Raw genomic sequence first — 23,268 nt, 5'->3', positions numbered from 1 at the left:
CTTGGGGCTGGAGATGAAAAGTGCCTCTGAAGTTCTTCAAGGCGGTTTGTGAGAAAGTTCTGTGTCGCCTCCAGCCGTGGGCATCGTGTCACACCCCCAGGCTCGCAGCGCCCACGCCTGTGGCACTCTGAAAGCCTGGCATTGTCCCTTGCTCAGGTTGGAACCCCCAGGTATGACACCAGGAGGAAGTCTGCTATTTGCTTTCTTGCTCTGTGGTTGGCAGCTGAGGCTTTGAAGCTGGTTGGGAAGTGATGGATGATGACATCCGACAGGCGAAGCTGATGGCAGGCAGTGTTTTCCAGCAGATGCATTTATCTGGCAGGGCAGAGATACCCCACACTGACTTCTTTGCTGTGCCAAAGGAGGGAAACAGAGTGGGATTAAAGGGTTTGCTGGAATCCTGGTTATGTAATTTTAAAAAAATAGGAATCTTGACTTCCAATCAAGCAGCTTCATAAATATCTGAGTTTATGTTGGAGCATAAAGTAGTTTGTCAGCTTTAAAAGTGTGGCTGTCAGCATGGAGGAGTTTTATTCCTTCTGGCAAGGATTTAGGAGTCACTAACAGCGTGTCCTAGGCCTTGGTGTGCTACAAGAACAGCCCAGTTCCAACCCCTTTCTTTATCTGCATGAAGTGTTTCACTCCAGCCTTTGCATGCCCAGGACAAACCAGTGTTTGGTTTTCAGAACTATTCATGTTGCTGTCGACCTTCAGTTGCTCCCTCCTGTTAGCAGCCTGTGTTTGCTTTGCCTTGTGAACTAGCCATTAGGGTGAGAAAGCCCTCCCCTGGTCTCACCTGCCTGTTTTGCCACGTTATCTTGGAGCTCTGGCCTTTATCTGATGAGCTTTGAAGCTGTGCCTTACCAAAGACTGGAAGGCACAGGTATGGTGCAGTAAGTTGTGTTTCTGCTGCTGGTTGTTACAGAACCACCTTCAAGGGTTTAGTAAGGTTCTGCCTGTGATTGATTCTTGCACTCATCAGAGAAAGCTGCAGCTGTAAATGCTGGCTGTGACCTGTGGGCTGTGTGTCAGAGGTGCTCCCTCTTTGGGAGACCCTGGCTAATAGTGGCTCCAAAGGCAGGTACAGAGGCCTGAGCAGCTCTGCTTGGTGGCAGCAAGGTGACAGCCACGAGCTGGGACTGCACAGGATCAAGTTGAGCTTTAAGGATGTTTCCCACAGGAGGGTGGAGATGGGGCTCCAGGGGGACAGTGGGTCTCAACCTCAGAGGTTTTCAAGGTCTGGCTGGAGGAAGCTGAGCCTGACCAGTCCTGCCACGAGTGGGAGGTGGGACTAGGAACCCTTTCCACCACCTCACTGTCTTTCTCTGATTAGCCTCTCATGTCTTGCAGGAGGAAGAAGGTGAGGATGCAGATATCTCTTCTGGTCCCTCGGTCATGAGCCACAAGTTGCCTTCCGCCCAAGCCTTCCACCACTTCACTCCTCGCTACTCCGAGATGGGCTGTGCTGGGATGCAGCTGAGAGATGCCCATGAAGAAAACCCAGAGAGCATCCTGGATGAACATGTGCAGCGTGTGATGAAAACCCCGGGCTGCCAGTCTCCAGGCCCCGGCCGCCACTCCCCGAAGCCTCGCTCCCCGGAAAGCGGCCACTTAGGAAAGCTGTCAGGGACACTGGGAACCATCCCTCCAGGGCATGGCAAGCACACCACCAAATCAGGAATGAAACTGGATGCAGCTAATTTATACCACCATAAACACATCTACCACCACATCCATCACCACAGCGTGATGAAACCAAAAGAGCAGCTGGAGGCCGAGGCCACGCAGCGGGTGCAGAACAGCTTTGCTTGGAATGTAGATTCACACAACTATGCAACCAAGTCTCGGAACTACACTGACAATTTGGGCATGGCCCCTGTCCCCATGGACTCTTTAGGCTACAGGTGAGTCAAGGCAATAACCCAGAGGGGATCCCAGAGCCACAGCTTCTCTAGGGAGCTCTTTCGTCAGTGGGATGTAGCGTGCTGGTGAAACAGGGTGGTTGAGCCACATTTTCACCTGAAAGCCTGTGCTGGGATGTGGTTTGAGGGTCTCCCACTGCTCTTAGCACTGGAACAGGGAGGGTGTGGAGGCTCCTTCCTTGGAGGTCTTCAACACCCACCTGGAACGTTCCTGTGTGACCTGATCTAGGTGGGAGCTGCTTCTGCAGGGGGGTTGGACTGGATGAGCTCTGCAGGTCCCTTCCAACCCCACCATTCTATGATTCCTCTTCAGAAATGGATGTGTGCCCTGATAACCCTTATAGGCCCCCTTTCACCTCTGTGATCTGGTGCTGAAAGACACCCTCTAACCAGGAGTGTCAATGGCTTTGGTTATAAAGTAGTTTTTCTGCTCCTTAAAGCAATAGAGGTGCTCAGAAAGTGCAGATGCTGGTCTGCTCCCCTGTGCACCAGCAGCTGCTCAGTATAGGGCTGTGCCTCGGGGTCTGAGTAGCAGGAGTCTGCCTTCCCTTGGCCTTTGAATGCTTCTGTCTGTGCTGGGGAGAGATTGAAGCTCCTTCTCCAGTGTGGCTTTTGCTGTTGCTGTTCCTGGGTGGCTGCAAAGGAGTGTGGGGCTGCCCAGGATAAGCCTGACAGTGGAGCAGCCATGGGGGAGAGCTGTGCTCACTCTCAGCTCAGCTGGATCCTCAAGGCTTTGGGTTTGGGGGTGCTCTGCAGCATACCAGGGGTGGGGTGTTTAGTGAAGGCAGGCTGCTGGGTCTGCAGAGGGCAGGTCTAGCTTTCTGGGGTGGCAGGAGGGAGGCAGAGCACAGAGGTAGATGAAGGTAGTTGCTTTCTTGGGAGGGAGAAGCAGTAAAGTCTGCCCTGTTTCTACAGGCCAAGGCTTGTTCCTTCAACAGAGAGTGATCATGGACATACTGGATCCCCCCAAAGCCACACCTAGACACAGGACTTCTTTCCAGCATCCATGTTTAACAGGATTATGAGGGTCCTTCCTTTGGCACAAACTCCCTGACAGTGCCTGGGTTAGGAGCTTCACAAGATAAGACTTTGCATCCAAGCACTCTTTGTTGGGCAGCCAGCAGCCTTTTGCAGTGCTTGTCTGGCTCCTTGCTGAGCCCAGCTTGCTGCTGTCCCCCCAGCTGGCTGCTCTCCCCCCAGCCCTCTCAGGCTGTGTCTGCAGCATAGTTACAACGTGCAGCTCTGTTCTCATTTGTGTGCACTGGGGGGTTTCATTTGATACCTGCTGGTCCCTGTGTGGGGAGAAGCACAGAAGACATTGTCAGTTTTTCCTGCCTTTGTATATCTTCAGCAACCCCTTTCCATGGTTTTGTCCTCCCCCAAAACATCCAGCCAAGCTGTCTGAGGGCCTGTTACTCCTCTGTGGTGCTCAGGTTGTTTTCACTGTGTGTCAGTGAGCACACAAGCAGAAGTAGGGAGGTCCTGTGGAGTAAAGCAGGTTGGTGAGTAGAACAGTGGGTGTCCTGTGACAGATCAGCATGGGTGGATTCTGCCTGGCCTCATGAGCATGGGGCTGCCTGGTTGGGCACATGGGCACTCCTGTGGGCAAGGAGCCATGGGCTGTGTGTGTGTGCAGCCTTTGCTGCAGCCATAAACATAGCCAGAGTGTGGGCTACTGCCTGGTGGCTGCGTGGCTGCAGTGTTTGAGGTGGCTGTGCTCAAGCAGGATGGGATCTTCCACCATGATGTGGAGCCTCAGTTGAGGTCAGGGTGAGAGGCAAATGCTGGGCATGGCACATCAGCAGTTCCTCTGGGCTTGGCACATCAGCAGTTCCTCTGTCAGTGCATCTGTTGGTGATGGGAAGGGCTCAGGTTTCAAGCAGGGTTCTGACCTGTGGAGGCAGCTGATGGATTGCAGCACCAGGATGAGCCTCCTGCCCTGGGGAAGGAGGGGAGGGTTTAACACAGCCCTTCCTGTGGCTTCTTTTCCACATTGCTGTGGCTCATCTGGCCTGAGGAGAAGCTCCTTCTCCCCTCAGGTTGGACACAGGAACCTGCTGTGCCTAGGGCTGGCCACTCTTGCCCATAGCCTCATCTGTGTTGGTTTGAGCTTAGGGTAGAGCTGGGGGGCTGTGGAAGGCAGGCAGGGCCATGTCTGCACTGCAGGCAACACCAGGCCCTGGCAGAGCTGGGTATGTCTGGAGAGGGACATGTCCATCCTCTGCCATGGCCTGTGTGGCTTGGCTTGGGCAGAGCACTAACGTCTCAAGCTTTGCTCTTGCAGTGGGAAAGCAAGTCTGCCCTCAAAAAGGAACGTGAAGAAGACCGATTCAGGGAAAAGCGATGGTGCCAGCTATGAGATGCCAGGATCTCCTGAAGATGTGGAGAGAAACCAGAAGATCCTTCAGTGGATCATAGAAGGAGAGAAGGAGATCAGCAGGCATAAGAAAACAAACCATGGGTAAGAGCTGACAGAGCGAGGGGTCTCCAGGCTGTTGTGTGGCATGTCCTGCACGAGGCTGTCCAGCAGCCTGCCTTGTTCCTGCAGACCTGGGGAAGACAAGAATTCACCAGGCACAAGGGTTTGCACCCTTTGGAGACTGAGGATTTCCCAGGGGCTGCGAGAGCTGCTTTTCCCTGAAGCATGGCTTGTGGCTGTGACAGGGAAGTTGCAGCCCCAGGAGAGTGTCACAAGTTGCCTCTGTGGTTCCAAGGTGGATAAAGCAGCACACACTAGGCAGTATTTTATCCTTTAAGTATATGCTGTATGTAAATGCCTGATACTCATGCAAGGTGCTGATAGAAACAAAGGCCCTGCTGCACTGGAGCCACTGGTCCCTGGTAAGCAGGTAGCACAGCTCAGAGTTGCCCGATGTCTCGGTTTGCTGGGAGCATCCTCTGGGATGGTTTTGCTGCCAGGAGTGGAGCCAAGGATGTGGCTGTCTCAGGAGTCTCTCTGGAGTGAAGCAGATCTCCTCCAGGCACAGAGATCCTTAAGCACAGTCTCTGGCAAAAAGCAATTCTTGCCAGGTGTTGGTGAGAGGAATCTGGGCTCTGGTCCTGCTGGTGGGTGAAACTGCTGAGGGTTTCTTCTCTTGCTGGATGGTAGGGGCTGGGGTGGGTTGTGCTGCAGGCAGTGGGTGTGCCAGGTCTGTGGGCAGTGCCAGGTCTGTGGGCAGTGCCAGGCCACTGTGAAGTCAGGCAGCAGGTTCTGGAGCTGGGGAATGGACCAGCACATCCCTGCAACGTCCCTTTCCCTGGAGATGCCGACCTCCAGCTCAGGGAGAGTCTCCCAGCCTGAGAACGTCAGCAGCACATGGGAGGGATCCTGGGGGAATGCTGCCCATGGTGGAGCTGCCTTCTGCTGGCTTTACTTGTGTGTATTGTGGACTTGATGAGAGCCCTTAAACAGACCTGTGGGGTTGTTGTCAGGGCTTGGCTGCACAGCCTGATGTCCCGTAAGGAACCTGAAAGCCACGAGGAACTTCCCAGCGGTGCCCACATCCAGCTGCAGAAGCAGTAAGCCTATTGAGGAGTGACTTGTGTGCCCATCCCAAGCAGCTCAGGGATCCATGTCCCACCTTTGTGTTTGTGTGCAGCTCTTCAGGTGCTAAGAAGCAGGTGTCCCACGACATGGTGCGATCCCTGTCCATCGAGAGACCCGTGGCGGTGCACCCCTGGGTCAGCGCCCAGCTCCGGAACGTCGTCCAGCCCTCTCACCCCTTCATCCAAGATCCTACCATGCCTCCCAACCCAGCCCCCAACCCTCTCACCCAGCTGGAAGAAGCTCGCAGGAGGTTGGAGGAGGAGGAAAAAAGGACTGGAAAACTCGCCACTAAACAAAGGTACCAGCGGTAGGGGCTGGTTGGGAGTGGGAGGGAAGGGGGAGAACTGCTCTGAAGGTGGGCAGCTGAGGGAGATACCCATGTCCTCTGTGCTGGTGGCCAGCTCCCAGCACCAGCTGGGTGGAGGTTCTTGTAGAGAGGGCAGAGAGATCTGCCTCAGTCCTGCTGATGTGGTGGTGCAAATGCCAAAGGCCACCTGGAGGGCCTGTGGTTTGTGGATGGAGAGGCTGGAAATGCTCCTGTAGCGTGGGGTCCCCCACACTCACTGACTCTGCACTCACTCCCACGATGGTTTCAAAGGTTGGTGCAGGAGCACAATTCCTCAGGATGCAGCAGAATTAAGTGCAGAGAATAATCTGTATTTGCTCCTCATCTGCATCTCCCTCAGGCTTCCAGCCAAGGCTGATGGTGGCAGCTGGGTGAGGGCACCGTGGTCCTGCTGCAGCAGCAGCACCAGCTCCCTGGCTGGCCCTGTGAGTCACTGCACCTTCCTGTGACTCAGCTCAATGCCTGTTGCAGGGCTCCTTCTCCAGCTCACCTCTTATCTTTCAGGGAGCATCATTTGCAAGGCACATGGAGCTCTGGGATAAAAAGTGTTTTGGAAGTGCTGCATAATTACAGTTAACAGCTAAAAGCACTTGGTCCATTACAAACCTTTCCCAGCTTTATAGCTGCCTTCTGAAAACTGGAAACTCTGCTGTCTGACTCCTAGAAACACTGAAGTGATTCAAAAAAGCAGCTCTTCTAATTTCCAGGCTCCAATTATTTTTGCTTGCAGTGACCATGTAGCAGACTTCTGCCTAGTTTATGTCAGAGCCAGGTAATTAGAGGGCTCTCCCAAGTCAGCTTAAGCCAAATGTGTTTGATCTTCCTTTCAGTTGGTATAATTGGGTTGAGTTTATTAGTAGAGTTGTTCAGAGTCACACTAAATTCATGCACTCTCCCCAGAAATGTCTAGATGTAGGTACACACTTTGGAAACACCAGCCTGGGCTATTTGCAGGTGCAATTAACACTCTAATCATAACTGGACAGGTATTGTCAGTGTAGCCTTTGCAGGAACCCTGTGACATTGTGGTAAATGCTGTGCAAACCAGCGAGAGGCCAGGCTGAGCAGTCCCATATGCAGGTGTGGGTCCTCTCCCAGGGCTGCAGGGATCCCTCTGGCATCCCCTGTGTGTGGAGAGCCATGGATCTGTTCTTGCCAGTGGGGAGCAGCTCAAGCAAACGTGCCCAAGTCCAGTAGCAGGCAAGAATGGATGCAGCAAGCCCCAGGCAGCCAAAGATCTCTGAAGAGGCTGCAACCTCTCTGCTGGGTTTTGGGAGGACTGGGTGCTCCAGCTGAAGCACACCTGAGCTTTTTAGAGAGCTCTTGCTACAGGTATCACAGGAGCCTGTCTGAAAATAGACCCCATGGCTCTTTGGAGAACAGAGGAGAAACAGCCTTGGCTGTCTCCTGCCACATGCAGAGGGAAGTGGTTAGGTGCCAGTCTGCTGCCTGTGGGCAGTGCAGGATGGAGTGTCTGGGGCTGGGTGACCCCAGCATTGCTGTGACCCCCTGACCAACAGGTTTCTTCTACTTCCAGCCAGGTTTGGAGCCATTTCCTGCAGCTCAGTGTCCCAGTTTGCTTAGGTTTGCAGCTGGGTGAGGTAATTAACACCAGCTCTTCAGAGAAAGACTCTTGCAATCAGTGAGAAGGTTGGCATGGTCTCAGCTCAGAATTAATTGGGTTGAGCCAAGGCTGGAAGAGGAGCAGAGCTGGAGGCTGGGACATGTCCCCAGGGAACATCTGCAGGGTGCATTTTGGGCTTTCCAAAGCTCTCCAGCCCCAGGGCTGAGTTGGAGCAGAGCTGGATGCCTCACTTCTGCATCACAACCAGCTTGGCTTGGTGCTGTAACCCAGACTTGGTTTCCCTGTCACAGCCCCACTGAGTTACAGGGCTGAGAAATCAGGGCTGAAATGCAGATGAGTGCTGCTCTTTCCTTGCTGGATAACCTTCTGTGCTTGTGACACAAGCAGCAGAGGGTGGTGATCCCAGAGTGCTGCTTGAGTTGCTGGGTGTTTTCTGGGTTGCCCAGGAGATGGGTGCAGGTGGCAGCTGTAATGAGTGGCCTGTTTGGATGAGCCATGGGCTCAGGAGGCCTCTGGGTGATGATGAAAGCAGAGACAGTCGTGTTGTTTCATCCTCCTGAGAGGAATTCCTGAGACATTCCATTTTCAGCAGTTCTGTATCCATGGGCTCTGCTTCAGCCTGCCAGAGATGGCTGCACAGCCTTGTTCAGCCCCAGGAGCCTCAGAGGCCCTGCAGCCATCCAGCCCTGCAGCCATCCAGCCCTGCTTTGATTCATGGCAGCAGGAGGGACAGCCAAAGCCCCAGGGCTTGGGTTTAGCTCTGTCAGGCAGTGCAGAGTTTCCACCTTGGGGTATCATTTTCAGGCACCTCTCTGCTCTGCAAAGAGGTGAGAGCTGCAGCAGGGCTGGGCACATTCAGAAACAGCCTTTCAGGGGGGAATTACCTGGCAGCAGGAGGAAGAAGGCTCCCAGCCACCAGCATGTCCTACCAGGGCAGAGCTAGGGGTGTCCCCTCCCCAGGGAGCTGCTCCCTGCCTGCACAGCCCCCAGGCACAGCAGCTCTCTCTGCCATGACTTGTTCCTAGCAGGATTAAGAGAAGCTTTGGGACTTTGAGGTTTTCCAACCCCCTTCAATTACCTTCTGGCTCGCAGGGTTCACAGAATCTGCCTGAATTTATGACCCATTTTTCCTTTAAATGCCTCTTTTATTTCTTTTTCTTCCAAGGATGACTCAAGCCCTTCATGTTTTTCTAGCTAAAGGGCATCCTGTGCTTTGACTCAGGGATGGGAGAAGCTCTGGCTCCACTGGCACTGGGAGCAGATCTCTTGTCTCTCAGGGTGCTGCATCTTGCCCAAAGGTCTGCCAGGCAGAGCAGGCACCAGGAAGGTTGTTCAGTTGAACTTGTCACCTCTCATGCCTTTAGAAAGAGGCAAAAAAGGCAGCTTGTGGCTGGTCTTGGTTGGCAAAGCTGGCTGTTTACGTGGGCATGCCCTGAAAAAGGTGCTCTGCCCCATCAGCCAATGTTTAAAGGTCAGGGTCAGAGTCATTTCCCAAACTGCAGTTACCTCATGTGCTTGGCAAATTCTGGGGGTTTATAGCAACTTTCCAGTCATGTAAATACAAAATCATCCTTTTTATCCACTGTGCTTTATAAAGGGGGTGTTTTTTTAAGCTGCCAGGTTTGTTTTATGTGACTTTGGGAGAGAAGGTTCTGCCTCTGGCTTAGACCACAGTATGCCAAGTTACCAGTTTGTCTAGGCTGCCCCAGTGTTTGTGCAGCATTTGTGGCACCCCAGATGAAAGGCTCTACAGAAGGGCAAAAGAACCCTCATTTTTGTTATTGCTACTTTTGTCTGCCTCTGCAAATGGATTTAGGACTGGGCTGAAGTGGTGGCACCACGTAGCAGAACCCCAGTGTGTGGGCTGGAAACAAGAGAGCAGACCAACACTTTGAGAGTCAGGAAGACACAGGAGATGATTTAAAGTCAGTGAGGTTTAGGGGCTTGTGGCTGTGCAGATGGAGTGGGCAGCAAAGGCTCCAGGAGCTGCATCTCCTCCAGCCTCCATCTGTGCTGGCCGAGAGGCCCCAGGGAGCAGGAGCAGCCCCGGCACCTGAGGTTGTGGGTCAGTGCAAAGCTGTGCTGAGCCCTCCTGGTGTGGCCAGAGCTGGGGAAGGGGCTGGAGCACAAGGGTGCTGGGGAGAGGCTGAGGGAATGGGAGTGTTGAGCCTGGAGAAGAGGAGGCTGAGGGGAGCCAGGAGCCCTCTGACACTCCCTGACAGGAGGCTGCAGGGAGCTGGGGGTCGGGCTCTGCTCCCCAGGCAGCAATGACAGGACAAGAGGCAATGGGCTGCAGCTGCCCCAGGGGAGGCTGAGGCTGGAGCTGAGGCACAACTGTTTCCCTGAGAGGGGTGTCAGCCCCTGTGCCAGGCTGCCCAGGGAGCTGGGGGAGTGCCCAGCCCTGGAGGGATCCCAAAGGCGTGGGGCTGAGGTGCTGAGGGCTGTGGGTCAGTGCTGGGCTGGGCAGGGTGAGGGCAGGGCTGGCACTGCAGCAGCTCCAGGGGCTTTGCCAACCCAAATGCTTCTATGGAAGTCCAGGGGTGGGTTTCTTCAGCATGAGGGGCTGAGCTACAACCTACACCCTCCTCATATCCAATCTTGCCAAATGCCTTTTGCCCCTTCACTGGCCTCAGCCTGCAGCTGGTGCTCGGGGCAAAGGATGCTCCTGAGAGCTCTGGGTGTTAATCCAGCACCTCCACCCAAGGCTCTGCACATAGACACTGCCAGGCCTGCCCACTCTGTACCAGCTCACCAAGTCGTTTGTGTTTCTTCCCAGCAGGTTGAAGCCCCAGAAGAGGCCAGGCAGTGGGGCAGCACAGCCCTGTGAGAACATCGTGGTCGCCTACTACTTCTGTGGGGAGCCCATCCCCTACCGCACGCTGGTCAAGGGCCGTGTGGTCACGCTGGGGCAGTTCAAGGAGCTGCTCACCAAGAAAGGGAACTACAGGTAAGGGCTGCTCCCCTCTGCTGGCAGCAACCTGGGGCTGTTCAGCCTGGAGAAGAGAAGCCTGAGCTCAGGGGCACCTCAGCAGCACTGACAAGTACCTAAAGGGTGGATGTCAGCAGGATGGGGGACACTTTGCTCTGTGGTGCCCAGGGACAGGACAAGGGGTGATGGACATCAGCTGGGACACAAACAGTTCCCCTGGCACAGGAGGAGAAGCTGGTTTGGTGCTGAGGTGAAGGAGCCGTGGCCCAGGCTGCCCAGGGAGGGTGTGGAGGCTCCTTCTCAGGAGGTTTCCAACCCCAGCTGGACACGTTCCTGTGCCCCTGAGCCAGGGGAAGCTGCTTGAGCAGGGGCTGGGACTGCAGCAGCTCTGCAGGGCCCTTCCAGCCCCCACCTGTGATTCTCTGAACCCCTGGCAGGTGGTGCAGCCATGTTACCCCCACCAAGGCAAAGGAGCCTGGAGGAGGTGGGTCAGGGGCTCCTGGAGGTCCCAACAGCCTGGCATGGGGACATGTAGCTCTCCAAGTTCCCCTTTCCAAGTAGGAGCCACCCTGGGCGAGCCTGCCTGGAAACACTCCAACACGGGTGCCTCCAGCCACTGCTTTTGGGCTCGGTTTCAGGGCTGCAGCTCCTGAGTGTGCCAATGTAGATCCTCACCACTTGTTTTTGCTGACAGGGTGAGGGCAGGGAAAGTGTGGCCCCAGTTGCCTCCATGTCTGAGGAAGCTCATCCCCCTTCACCACGAGCTCAGGGGCCGTACCTGGGTCTGGGGACTGTGGTGCCCCCGTCACCATTCACCTGCTCTTCTTCTTCTCTTCCTCTCTTATTCTTCTCTTCCTCTCTGCCCCCACCTTTCTGCTTTGCTCAGGTATTACTTTAAGAAGGTGAGTGACGAGTTTGACTGCGGTGTGGTGTTCGAGGAGGTGCGAGAGGACGACACCATCCTGCCCATCTTCGAGGAGAAGATCGTCGGCAAGGTGGAGAAGATCGATTGAGCTGCCGAGGTGTGAGGCCAGGACTGTGAAAGACTCTGGGACCGGAGGAGAGGGCCCGTGGGAGGGGAAGGGAGGGGCACATCTGGCAGCACCCAGTGAGCCCAGGGCTGAGGGCACGGACCTGGGCAAGCTCCAGATTGGTGGTAGATGCCGTTTAACTCCCGGCCCCGCCGGTGGGAGCCCCAGCTCCCTCTCCATACCGAGTATAAGTGTAATGTAGCATTGTACAGTGCATTAGAAAAGTGTAATATGACCTTGTTTACTAAAGCTGCATATTTTTGATATATTGTAATAAAAGGAAAATATTTCCAATGTCACAGTGCTCTTATGTAAATGTCAAACCACGCAGGTACTGCAGAACTCACCCAAAGTGTACAGCCCCCTCCTCAGCCCCCCAGGCCACAGGGGCTGCCGCTCCCAGCTCCCCACACGAGGGTATTGAGCCATTGGGAACGAGTCAGTGGTGGCCCCGGGTGCTGGCCATGGCAGGATGGTTTGCTTTGTGGGGTTGGTTCTTTTTTCTCTTGAGCTTTCTTGTGACTGAGTAAAGCCCCGAGGGCTGGAAGGGTCGGGGCTGGGGGTTGCTGCAGCGCTGGGTGCTGGCATCCTGTGGCCCTGGAGAAGGCATTCGCTTCCCAGGAGGGTGCTGCAGGTCACCCATGTGCCAGGCTCCTGCTGCTGAGCTCCAGCTTTGGTCAGGGGACTCTTTGGGAGAAACATAATTGAGGGAGCTGATGAGATGCTGGAGCTGATGAGATGCTGGAGCTGAGGACAAACCCAGCTTTGTACGAGCCCTGGGTCTCGTGGGCTCCTGCATCAGGGCAGTGTGAGGGCGCTGCAGCCAGCTGCTGAGGGAAAGGGGGGTGTTGATGCCTGGAGCTGCTGCAGGGCCAGGGCACCCAGCAGGGCAGGCAGCACCCTCCCTGGGCAGCCTCCTGGGCTTACTCGGACGCAAGAAAGCCGGGGCTGTGCCGCCACTCCCACCCCTGGACCTGACCCCAGCCCCAGCTCCTGTCCCTGAGCCAGGGGTGTCCCCAGCCAGGGGGTGTCCTGGTGGGCACTGGCCCTGCTGCCAGGACACCCTCCAGCCTCTCGCAGACGTCACCGAGTGCCTTTCAGACGCGGTTCTGGGACTTGTCTCTAAACACGATGTACAGCCCAGCAAAAGCTGCCAGCGTTTCTTTTTCCAGCACCACGAGCTGCTTTTCCCTCCCTGGGGTTGTAAGTTCTGCTGCTGTTCTGCCTGGTGAAGTTGTTACTGTGCCCAGGATCCCCGTCTGCCCTTTCTATTCCTCAGGGGGGGTGGAGGGGGGATCCCCTGTAAATATGTACAGCGGCCACAGGGCCCCAGCCACGCCTCTGCATTCTCATCTGCTGACTTGTACAATGATCTTTTCAAAGGTACTTGGATAAAATGGAATAAAAACCCACATCCCACTGCCTGCTGCTTTCTTCCTTCCCCTGGGCTGCTGGATGGGGCAGGGCCTGGGCACATGGGGGGGCTGGGGCAGCTCTGGGCTACCCAGAGGGGTGGTTGGGCAAGTCCCAGCTCCAGGGGACCAACGTGTTGGCCTTGGAAGAATCACCCAGGGGGCTGGGAGCAGTGGGCACAGGGGAGAGAGGACAGTGCCAGGATTTGGGGGGGATGCTGGGAGTGGGGAGTGGTCTGAAAGGCTGCAAGGAGCTCCCTGGGACCTGCATCTCACAGTGCTGTGAAGCAACAGACAGAGACCAGAGCCCATGTCGTTTCCAGGTGTTTATTGCACACACCTGAGCAGGATGGAGCTCCCATACTCCAGTGGGATGGAGCTCACACCCCAGGGGGATGGGGCTCACACACCTGAGCAGGATGGAGCTCACACACCCTAGGGGGATGGAGCTCACACACCCCAGGGGGATGGGGCTCACACACCCCAGGGGGATGGGGCTCACACACCTGAGCAGGATGGAGCTCACACACCCCAGGGGGATGGGGCTCACAGCTCATCCCGGGATTCTGCTGTCTCAAGGAGACTTGGCTCCTCACTGCCTGTGCTGTTCTCAGGGGTCTCAGGCACCTGGAGAAGGCAGCAGTGAGGGATGGATGGATGGTTATGCAGCCCCTGCCCACTCCCATCGCACAGGACCCAGGCTGGGGCTGCCCTGGGCTGGGGAGGGGTCCCTGGCCCTCGGGGAGGGGGATGTCACTCACTGCAGGTGGCTCCTCAGGCAGCTTCCCCCCGTTTTCCAAGAACTTGGAGAAGGTCTCCACGTCCCGGGCGCTCTTGTACTCGACCATCTGTGGAGAAGCGGGATGGAGGGGAGCTGAGGGCTGACCCCAGCCCCTGGGGGCCTGCCCCTGGCTGCAGCCCCCACCTACCTTCCTTCCCGGGCCTGCAGGGAAGTAGTGCAGGGTGGGGAAGCCCTGGATGGTGATGTTCTCCAGCTCGTTGGCCGTGGCGTCCAGCTCGGCGATGACGATGTCCCCGTGGTCCCTGTAGCGCTCGCCCAGCTCCTCCCAGGCAGCCGCCATCTCCTGGCAGTGGGAGCACCACGGCGCGTCTGCGGGACGGGCACGGGGCCCAGGGACGTGCCAGGGGCAGGGGCAGGCATCCCCCAGGCCAAGGGGCTGCGGCAGAGGGGGCTGTGCCCCGCGGCAGAGCTCGGAGGGGCTCCGGCACTTACAGAACTTGACGAAGACGTTCTTGGTCTCGTCGAACGCCACCTGCTCGAAGGTCTTCCCCACCAGCACTTTAACAGGGCGCGTGTCCCAGTCCTCAGGGGGCTCTGCACTCATCAGGTGGGGCTGTGGGCAAAGGCAGGATGGCCACAGCCCAGGCTGAGCAGTGCCAGACACCCATGGGGCACGCTGTGGGCTGGCACAGGGGCCTCAGCGTGCAGGCAGAGGGGCTCCTGTGCTGCCCTTGGGACCACCTCTCCCCCTCTGCTGCCATCCCAGCTCTGGCTGTCTCCACATTGATAATCTCCTGCCTCCTTTCCCATTGGTCTCTGCTCCCCAGGCAGCAATGACAGGACAAGAGGCAATGGGCTGCAGCTGCCCCAGGGGAGGCTGAGGCTGGAGCTGAGGCACAACTGTTTCCCTGAGAGGGGTGTGAGCCCCTGTGCCAGGCTGCCCAGGGAGCTGGGGGAGTGCCCAGCCCTGGAGGGATCCCAAAGGCGTGGGGCTGAGGTGCTGAGGGCTGTGGGTCAGTGCTGGGCTGGGCAGGATGAGGGCAGGGCTGGGACTGAGCAGCTTCAGGGGCTTTAACAACCCAAATGATTCTGTGATAACTCATCAGGATCTCATGCCCCTGCTCGCCCCCCAGCCTCTGCCCCTCCAACCTGAGGGGCTGTTCTCCAGCATCTCCTCCCTGCAGGGGATACACCACCGTGCTCCCCTGGCCATCCCTCGAGCAGTAAATCCTCGTGTGACTCTGACAACCTCCCCACACCCCCCCAGGCTGGCAGCAAGCGCCACCAGGCGGCTGCTGTTTCCCCACACAGCTGCCATCATTAGGTTTCAGGGTGAACAGCCCAGGAGAAGGCAGGGAAGCCTCCCTGGTGCCAGCTGGTGCAGTGCCACGTTCCTCACCTTCACCTTGCCGTCCAGCACGGCCTGGACGAAGCTGCTGATGGCCGTGTGGGAGAAGGCGTCGTGCTCCATGCGGTACTTGCGGTTGGTGTCCATCCTGACCAGGCGCAGCGTGGGCGCGTCGCCGGGGGCCATGCCGAAGAAAGGCAGCACGCTGGCACCGTGCCCCGTCACATCCACCACCACAAACAGCACCTGAGAGCTTGGTGAGACAGGGGAGCTGCCATCCCTCCGTCCCACCCCGCCGTGGCTCCTCCTCACCTTGCCCCGGAAGGTGCCGGCGGCCGCCTGGAAGCTCTCCCGCAGCGCCAGCTGCTCCGGCGAGGATGTGTTGAGGAAGAGCAGCATGTGGTGGGGGATCTTGGCACTGAAGATCTGGTCAGAGGTCTGAGGAGGAGGAGGGTGAGGGCAGAGAGGCCGTGGCCCTGGCAGGGACGGGGATGGGGATGGGGCTGAGCTGTACCTCGCTGGTGAAGTCCATCACCAGCCTCAGGCTGTGGACACGCAGCTGCTGGGTGAGCTCGGCCGCATCCAGCCCCCGCGCTGGGTCCACGGGGATGTCGGTCCGTCCCTCGTCAAACTGCCAGGGCAGGGGCTGGTGAGGGCTGGGGGGAAGCCAGGGTGGCCCCAGCACCCCGCTGCCACCCCCTCACCTTCTTGAAGAGGCAGACGGTGTCGGCCTGCAGCCCGTATGCCTGGAAGAGCTCCTCTGCCTCAGCCACGCCAAACGGCACGTCCACCAGCTCGCCGGCCACCTCGTGAAACACCTGGGCTGCCTCTCCCCCCAGGTCCTGCACAGCCCCCCGTCAGCACACAGGGCCCTGGCCACGGCCCCCATCCAGCCCACAACCGCCCCGGCCCACCTTGAAGAAGCCGATGACCACCAAGTCGTGGGAGCTGACGAAGGCGGCGGCAGCGCCGGGGTCCCGCAGCGGCACGGCACTGGGCCCGGCACGACGCCGCAGCCAGCGCACGATGCCCAGGGCGTCCATGCGGCCTGCCATGCACAGCAGGGCCCTGCCATCACCCCTGCCACGCACAGCAGGGCTCTGCCATCACCTCTGCCATGCACAGCAGGGCCCTGCCATCACCCCTGCCATGCACAGCAGGACCCTGCCATCACCCCTGCCATGTGCACCAGGGCTCTGCCATCACCCCTGCCATGCACAGCAGGGCCCTGCCATCACCCCTGCCATGTGCACCAGGGCTCTGACATCACCCCTGCCATGCACAGCAGGGCCCTGCCATCACCCCTGCCACGCACAGCAGGGCCCTGCCATCACCCCTGCCATGTGCACCAGGGCTGTGCCATCACCCCTGCCATGCACAGCAGGACCCTGCCATCACCCCTGCCACGCACAGCAGGGCCCTGCCATCACCCCTGCCACGCACAGCAGGGCCCTGCCATCACCCCTGCCATGTGCACCAGGGCTCTGCCATCACCCCTGCCATGCACAGCAGGACCCTGCCATCACCCCTGCCACGCACAGCAGGGCTCTGCCATCACCCCTGCCACGCACAGCAGGGCTCTGCCATCACCCCTGCCATGTGCACCAGGGCTCTGCCATCACCCCTGCCACCCTCCACCAGGCTACCGACCCTTCCTGCCACAGCACTGCCCGCTGTCCCCCCACACACCATCGCCACGCTGCCACCTCCCACTGTCACCACCCTGTGCCTCCCAGCCAGACATTGTCACCCTGCTCACCGCCACCACCCTGCACCCTGCCACCCGTCACCACCACCCCCTGCTACCCCTCACCACCACCCCCTGCCACCTCTCTGTGCGCCCCCCAGCCGGCTGCCACGGCGGTGCCACAGCCCTACCGGTGTAGGCGACGGGGTGGCTGCGGTTGCCGTTGCGGAAGAGCTTGAGCATGGGGTAGGAGGTGATGCCAAACTCGCTGGCCAGGGCGGTCTGTGCCGTGGCATCCACCTTGCCCAGCCGTGCCGGGCTGGACTCGTTCCTCAGCGTGGCGGCTGCCTCGGCATAGGCTGGAGCCAGCCGCTGGCAGTGCCCACACCACGGTGCGTCTGTGGGCAGCGACAGCCTGGCCGTAGGGACAGTCCCAGGGTGGCTTTGGGGTGTCCCCAGTCCCCAGCACGGGCTCAAGGGGTGGCCAGGGTACCCAATGGCTGCCTGAGCCTGCTGGGCATCGGCTCATGCCCCTGCCCACATCCCCAGTGCCCCAGCACGTGTCCCTGCTGTCCCCCACACCCCTGTTCTATGTCCCCTGCCCCCGCCTGTGTCCCTGCTCCATGCCCCTGTCCCCATCCCCCTGCCTGGCCACACGCCAGCCTTTGTGCCCCACAGCTTTGCCTCAGCTCACACCACCTCACCCCACACGCCATGCCCCACTGTACCCATGCCCATGTGTCTGCTTCTGCCCACTCCCATGCCCCGGCTTACACCGCCTGTGTTCTCTGCCCCATGCCCCTGCCCACCCTCAGTGCACTGCCCACCCCCCTGCAGCCCCTGCCCACCCACAGTGCTCTGACCCCCCTACACTGCCCCTGCCCACCCTCAGTGCTCTGACCATCCCTGCTGCCCCTGCCCACCCTCAGTGCTCTTACCACCCCTACACTGCCCCTGCCCACCCTCAGTGCTCTGACCACCCCTACACTGCCCCTGCCCACCCACAGTGCTCTGACCCCCCTACACTGCCCCTGCCCACCCTCAGTGCTCTTACCACCCATACACTGCCCCTGCCCACCCTCAGTGCTCTTACCACCCCTACACTGCCCCTGCCCACCCTCAGTGCTCTGACCATCCCTGCTGCCCCTGCCCACCTTCAGTGCTCTGACCACCCCCCTGCTGCCCCTGCCCACCCTCAGTGCTCTGACCCCCCACTGCTGCCCCTGCCCACTCTCAGTGCTCTGACCACCCCTACACTGCCCCTGCCCACCCTCAGTGCTCTGACCACCCCTACACTGCCCCTGCCCACCCTCAGTGCTCTGACTCCCCCCTGCTGCCCCTGCCCACCCTCAGTGCTCTGACCCCCCACTGCTGCCCCTGCCCACCCTCAGTGCTCTGACCCCCCCTACACTGCCCCTGCCCACCCTCAGTGCTCTGACCCCCCACTGCTGCCCCTGCCCACTCTCAGTGCTCTGACCACCCTCAGTGCTCTGACCACCCCCCTGCTGCCCCTGCCCACCCTCAGTGCTCTGACCACCCCTCACTGCCCCTGCCCACCCTCAGTGCTCTGACCCCCCCCTGCTGCCCCTGCCCACCCTCAGTGCTCTGCCCCCCCCTGCTGCCCCTGCCCACCCTCAGTGCTCTGACCACCCCTACACTGCCCCTGCCCACCCTCAGTGCTCTGACCATCCCTGCTGCCCCTGCCCACCCTCAGTGCTCTGCCCCCCCCTGCTGCCCCTGCCCACCCTCAGTGCTCTGCCCCCCCCTGCTGCCCCTGCCCACCCTCAGTGCTCTTACCACCCCTACACTGCCCCTGCCCACCCTCAGTGCTCTGACCACCCCCTACACTGCCCCTGCCCACCCTCAGTGCTCTGACCCCCCCCTGCTGCCCCTGCCCACCCTCAGTGCTCTGCCCCCCCCTGCTGCCCCTGCCCACCCTCAGTGCTCTGCCCCCCTGCAGCCCCTGCCCACACCAGGGTACTCACAGAACTCCACCAGCAGCAGCTGGTGCTCGCTCAGGGCACGAGCAAAGTTGTGCTCATGGAGCACCAGGACACCATCCTCCTCCCCGAGCTCATCTGAGAGCATTTCATCCCTCCCCTCCTCCTCCCCATCGTCCCCCTGCCCGGCCCGCGCCGTGCCCAGCCAGGCCAGTGCCAGCAGCAGCAGCAGCCGCCGCGCCGGCCGGGCCCCGCAGCCGCGCATGGTGCCGTGGCCGAGCCGCTGCCCGGCGCAGGACGCAGATAAGGGCGTTGGGGCGGGTGGTGCCAGGGCCGCTGGGGCTCGTGGCCCTCCGCTACTGGCTGCCGGCCCCGCCGATAAGGCAGCGGGAGCAGGTGGCCGTTTTCCATCCCGCTGGGATGGGGCCGGGGGAATGGGGGGCAGGGCAAGAGGCGGGGGGCGCACACACACCAGTACCAGACCAGTCTGTAGGGTTTAATGGCGATGGAAGAGCGGAGCCCGCGCCCGGGCGGGCAGCTGGGCACGGCACCGCCACGGCGGGGGCCCGGGCCCGGCCCCAGCACCGGGGAGGAGGGGAGGGTAAAAAAAAACCAGCAATTAAAAAGAACTTTGGTTGCAGAGACCACAAGCAGGGGCAGCCGCCCGCCGAGGGACCCCCCGCGACCCTCCCCGCGGCCGCTGGCGGCGAGGGGAGCCCCGGGGCGGCCGGCACCGCGGCCCTGCGCCGGCAGGGAGGGCAAACCGGGGCGTGGAGCAGCGGGGGGCTCAGTCCTCCCAGGCTTTCTTGATGCAGAGGCCCCACTCCCAGGAGAGATGCTCCATCTTGTCGTCGTCGGTGAGCAGCGAGCGCACGCGGTAGGAGCCCCGCGCCAGCCAGCCCCGCGGCGCCTCCTCCGCCGGAGACACCACCTCGTACTCCTCGGCACGCGGCGCGTAGCTGCCCACCATGAACACATCCCGGTCCACTGGGTGAGAACGGGAGAGGGTGCGTGAGAAGGGCCGGGCGGCACACTCACTGAGTCATTTGGGGTGGGAAAGCCCCTGGAGCTGCTGCAGTCCCAGCCCTGCCCTCACCCTGCCCAGTCCAGCACTGACCCACAGCCCTCAGCACCTCAGCCCCACGCCTTTGGGAGCCCTCCCGCAGCTCCCTGGGCAGCCTGGCACAGGGGCTGACACCCCTCTCAGGGACACAGCTCAACCTCAAAGGGAAGGGTCCTCCCCCAGCCCGCGGCCGCCCTGGGCACTCGCCCTCCTCCCCGCCGCACTCACCGGGCCGGCCCCGGCGGTAGGTGAGGTGCAGACACCGCAGCCCGCAGACAATCTCCCTGTTCACCTGTGGGCAGAGGGGTGCCATGAGTGCTGCCCCACGGCAGGGTGCTCCCCAACACCGCCCTGGGGACTCCTTTGGTGGAGGGGGGAGACATCACCAAAGCCCCATCCTAAACTCCCCCCCCCCCCGTCAGATCCAGCTTCTTGGTCGTTGCACAGCACCAAGGGTGGCAGGGCCCCTGAGGTGCCAGGGACTCCTAAAATGGGTAAGGACACTCCCCCAAGAGGGACAGAGACCTGGGAAAGGCAGGCACCCAACCTGGCTGGGACCTCCCAGTGAAGCAGGGCCCCTGGGGGTGCCAGGCGCCACGGTGCGTCATGGTGGGGGCAGCGAGGATTCCCAGGGTGGCAGGGACTCAGGAGGGCTGGGACTTCAGGATGGGCAGGGACCCGCAGAGTGGCACCCACCCTGGGGGTGAGGATGAGGGGACAGACACCCCAGGGCAGCAAGGAGCTCAGATAGCAGGGATCCATGGCTGAAAGGGATCCATGGGGGAGCAGGAGCCCCCCTGGGACAGGGACCCCCAGCCAGGGCATCAGGGAGCCTGCGGGACAGGGACCCCCAGGGTGTGAGGGCAGCAGGGCCATGCCCAGGCAGTGGGCACAGGGCACCATGCACCCGCCTCACCTTGAAGGACACCTTCACCCTGTAGTCTACTCCCTCCTTCAGCACAAAGGCCCGGCCCCGCAGCACCTCCAGGTCTCCTGTGTGGGGAGATACCCGTCAGCCTGGCTCCTCTTCCTCCTCCTCCTCCTCCTCCTCCTCTGGCTGCCCACGCTGCTCACCTGTTAGGTCCATGGTAATGGGCCCTGGCGCCTGCTCGCACACCAGGGTGAGCCTCGTCACCTGCACGTTGGGCACGCTGGCATCTAGGGAGAAGGAGCAGGGCACCTCACCCACCCGTGCCCATCAGCACCTCTGCCCCAGCACAGCCAGCCCGCTGCCCAGGCCCCTGCCATGGCACAACGGGCCAACCATGGCCATGGGTGTCAGGAACCAGCGAGTGCCGGGCAGCTCAGGCAGGGCACAAGGAGACCAGGGGCATCCCAGGCCAGCCCCAACAATGGCAGCACCACTTTTTGGGCTAAGACCATGTTTAATGGTCTCTCCCAGGGTGGGATGCTCCCTGGCTTGGGAGCAGGCGGGTGGGGAAGAGGCAAAAGACGTCCCTTGAGGTGAGCACTGGTCCAATTCACCCCATCTGCACCCCATCATCCTGCACACACCCCCTCACCTTGCACAGATGTCACCCCACCGGTGTGCACACACCTCACCAGCTTGCACCCTCCCAGCCTGAGCTCTCATGCACCCCTCCGGCAGCACAGCAGGGCACTGAGCCCCGAGGGCAGCCCCAGGCTGGGGTGGGCGCCGGGGGAGCCGTGGGGAGCAGGGGGGAGCCCCAGGGCTGCCGCCTCAGCCTCTGCCACGCCGGTGAATTTCCCGGTCGGTCCCTGTAGCCGTTCCTATGGAAACTGCGGCGGTGATCCCGTAACCATGGCAACCGGGGTCCCCGGGCAGCCCTGCCCTGGCAGCAGGGGGGATGCCGGGGCTCGCCGAGCTGGGGGGCACAGGCAGCACCCGCGGCTGCTGCCAGACTCTCCCCGCTGGGAATGCCCCGGGGGTTCTGGGGACGCCTGAGCAAGCCGAGGCTGCCTCAGGGGGCAGCGGGGAGCCCAGCCCCAGGGGAGGGCAGCCCCCCTGCCTTACCCACGGCGGCAGGGATGGCACCCAGCAGCGCCTGCTTGTACTTCCGCAGGCTCTCGTCGCCCGGGTCCAGCTCCTGGATCTCCCGCAGGCTCTTCTTCGCCGGTGTCTTGTACGCCAGGGCCACGTCGGCAGCATCCTCCTCCTCCAGCGACAGCGTCACCCCCTCCTTGTCAGCCATGATGTCTGCGGGGGACAGGCAGTGGCAGTCCCCCCGCCCCGGGGACACCCCGGGGGACGCTCCCCACCACCCCTCACACGCAGGGACGGTGGGCAGGAGGTGGCTGGGCTCAGAGCCCTGGAAGGATGTGGGCAATCAATCCCCTGTGGGGACTGTCCCCCGGCTCGGGGTCGCGGGGATGCTGCTGAGCTCTGTGTCCCCAGGGCCCAGGGGCACAGATGAGACCCGAGGTGTTGCCACCGGCTGCATTTCCACACGGGCACGGAGCAAGACCAGCTGCTGACAATGTGCTGGGCACAGTCGGTGGGGGGGGGTGTTTGCAGCCTGCTGTGGCCCACAGGCACCTTTCATGCCCCGTCACCCGGAGAGGTCCTTGTCACCACCCCACAGCCCCCTCCAAGCCCTTTGGGCAGCGCCATCTCATACCCCAAACCACCAGCAGCTGCAGGGAAAAAGACAAAAGCAGCTCTGGGGCAAACACTGGTGGGTGCCAGGCTCGGGGGGGGACACAAGGGCGGGCGATGGACCCACAGCCCCTGACTCTGCCCACTGCATCGCTTCCCTCCCCCCCCGCCCTTCTGACTGCAAGCACCGAGCTCCCAAAGCCCCTGGGAAGCCCATCCCCGCGGACACAGCCGGGGCTGCGCGGGTCCCCGGAGCAGTGCTGGCGCCCGGGGCACGGAGCGGCGGCCCCGCTGCATCCCCGGCGAAGCCCCCCCAGCCCGGCCGTCACGGCAGCGAGCGGCGCCGGGATCCGCTGGCTCCCAGCCCCGGGGATGCTCCTGCGCGGAGCTGCGGGCCGGCGGGAGGCTGGAAGAGGCGGCGGGCGGCTGCGGGAGGCTCCCCCGTCCCCCGGAGCCCGGGCCGATGCTCACCTGTTGCGGCCTCGGGGCGATGCCCACCCCGCCGCTGCCCACCCCCGGGGCGGCCGCTTCCCCCCCCGCCCGGCCCGCGGCCGCTCACCTCGGTAGCACAGCGCCAGCCACAGCAGCTCCAGCAGCTGCCCGCCGGCCTCGCACACGTCCAGGCCGAGCATGGCCGGGCCGGGCCCCGCGACCCCCGGGGCCGGGCGGGGCGGCCGCTGCCGGGGCCCGGGGCGCGGCTCTGCCGGTGTCCGGCGGCTTCGGCCGGGGGGCCCGCTGCTGCCCCGCGCTCGGCGGTGCCGGCTGCCCCGGCCGCTCCCCGGCGCTTCCCCCGCTGCGCTCCCCGGCGCTGCCCGGCGCGGCCCGGCGGGGCGGCGGCGGCGGCTCCCGCAGACGCGGCGGCTCCGCTGCCCGCCCCCGCCCGCCCCCGCCCCTCGGCGCCGGGCGGCTCCAGCCCCGCCGCTCATGGGCGGCGAGACTGCAGTGAGCTCATCCGCCGTGCGCGCCCGCGCAGCGCCTGCCCGCCCTGCCCGCCCTGCCCGCGCCCCGCACACGCCCCGCACACACCCCGCACGCCCGTCGCCCACGGCCCCCACGCTTCGGCCGCGCCGCCCGCACCCCGCGAGCATCCCGCCCGTACCCTGAAGGCGCTATCTGCGCCCTGCTTCTACCTCGGATG

The 23,268-nt window shown here is 61.5% G+C and overlaps 3 protein-coding genes across 4 annotated transcripts in view; 1 reads left to right on the top strand and 2 right to left on the bottom strand.

Annotated features, from left to right (window-relative positions):
* AXIN1 (axin 1) overlaps window positions 1-12,772 on the top strand; it is a 74,768-nt gene extending 61,996 nt beyond the window's left edge. The window contains exons 6-10 of one of the 2 annotated variants that reach the window (XM_061994183.1): window positions 1,351-1,904; window positions 4,207-4,383; window positions 5,522-5,767; window positions 10,180-10,347; window positions 11,216-12,772. In XM_061994183.1, coding sequence (XP_061850167.1) covers window positions 1,351-1,904; window positions 4,207-4,383; window positions 5,522-5,767; window positions 10,180-10,347; window positions 11,216-11,342 — 1,272 coding nt within the window. In that variant the 3' untranslated portion in view covers window positions 11,343-12,772. Of the gene's footprint in view, window positions 1-1,350; window positions 1,905-4,206; window positions 4,384-5,521; window positions 5,768-10,176; window positions 10,348-11,215 lie in introns of both variants that reach the window. The other variant, XM_061994182.1, reaches the window with a different exon arrangement.
* Window positions 12,773-13,318: 546 nt separating this feature from the next.
* PDIA2 (protein disulfide isomerase family A member 2) lies at window positions 13,319-18,754 on the bottom strand. Its single transcript, XM_061991937.1, has 11 exons — window positions 18,535-18,754; window positions 16,741-16,947; window positions 15,777-15,910; window positions 15,567-15,704; window positions 15,377-15,493; window positions 15,175-15,300; window positions 14,914-15,108; window positions 14,007-14,127; window positions 13,702-13,883; window positions 13,537-13,620; window positions 13,319-13,399 (listed from the first exon to the last, which is right to left on the bottom strand). The coding sequence occupies exons 1-11, from the start codon at window positions 18,752-18,754 to the stop codon at window positions 13,319-13,321; spliced, it is 1,605 nt and encodes a 534-aa protein (XP_061847921.1).
* A 221-nt stretch (window positions 18,755-18,975) lies between these two features.
* ARHGDIG (Rho GDP dissociation inhibitor gamma) lies at window positions 18,976-22,804 on the bottom strand. The gene is made up of 6 exons (XM_061992647.1): window positions 22,690-22,804; window positions 21,549-21,731; window positions 20,627-20,710; window positions 20,469-20,545; window positions 19,781-19,844; window positions 18,976-19,476 (listed from the first exon to the last, which is right to left on the bottom strand). Exons 1-6 carry the CDS (start codon window positions 22,760-22,762, stop codon window positions 19,277-19,279), a joined length of 681 nt encoding a protein of 226 aa, XP_061848631.1. The 5' UTR covers window positions 22,763-22,804; the 3' UTR covers window positions 18,976-19,276.
* Window positions 22,805-23,268: the final 464 nt, after the last annotated feature.

This window comes from Colius striatus, chromosome 3 (genome assembly GCF_028858725.1).
Source record: "Colius striatus isolate bColStr4 chromosome 3, bColStr4.1.hap1, whole genome shotgun sequence".
In the NCBI taxonomy this organism is placed as follows: Eukaryota; Metazoa; Chordata; class Aves; order Coliiformes; family Coliidae; genus Colius; species Colius striatus.
This window is presented reverse-complemented; position numbering and strand designations above follow the sequence as displayed.

Excerpts from the sequence above, each read along its gene's own strand:
- ARHGDIG (XM_061992647.1), bottom strand. The coding sequence starts at position 22,762 with ATGCTCGGCCTGGACGTGTGCGAGGCCGGCGGGCAGCTGCTGGAGCTG. Across the intron at positions 21,732-22,689 it reads GCTGGCGCTGTGCTACCGAG|ACATCATGGCTGACAAGGAG; the intron begins GTGAGCGGCCGC and ends TGTCCCCCGCAG. Across the intron at positions 19,845-20,468 it reads GGGTGAAGGTGTCCTTCAAG|GTGAACAGGGAGATTGTCTG; the intron begins GTGAGGCGGGTG and ends CTCTGCCCACAG.
- PDIA2 (XM_061991937.1), bottom strand. The coding sequence starts at position 18,754 with ATGCGCGGCTGCGGGGCCCGGCCGGCGCGGCGGCTGCTGCTGCTGCTG. Across the intron at positions 15,705-15,776 it reads TGGTCATCGGCTTCTTCAAG|GACCTGGGGGGAGAGGCAGC; the intron begins GTGGGCCGGGGC and ends GGGGCTGTGCAG. Across the intron at positions 13,884-14,006 it reads GAACGTCTTCGTCAAGTTCT|ACGCGCCGTGGTGCTCCCAC; the intron begins GTAAGTGCCGGA and ends CCCGTCCCGCAG.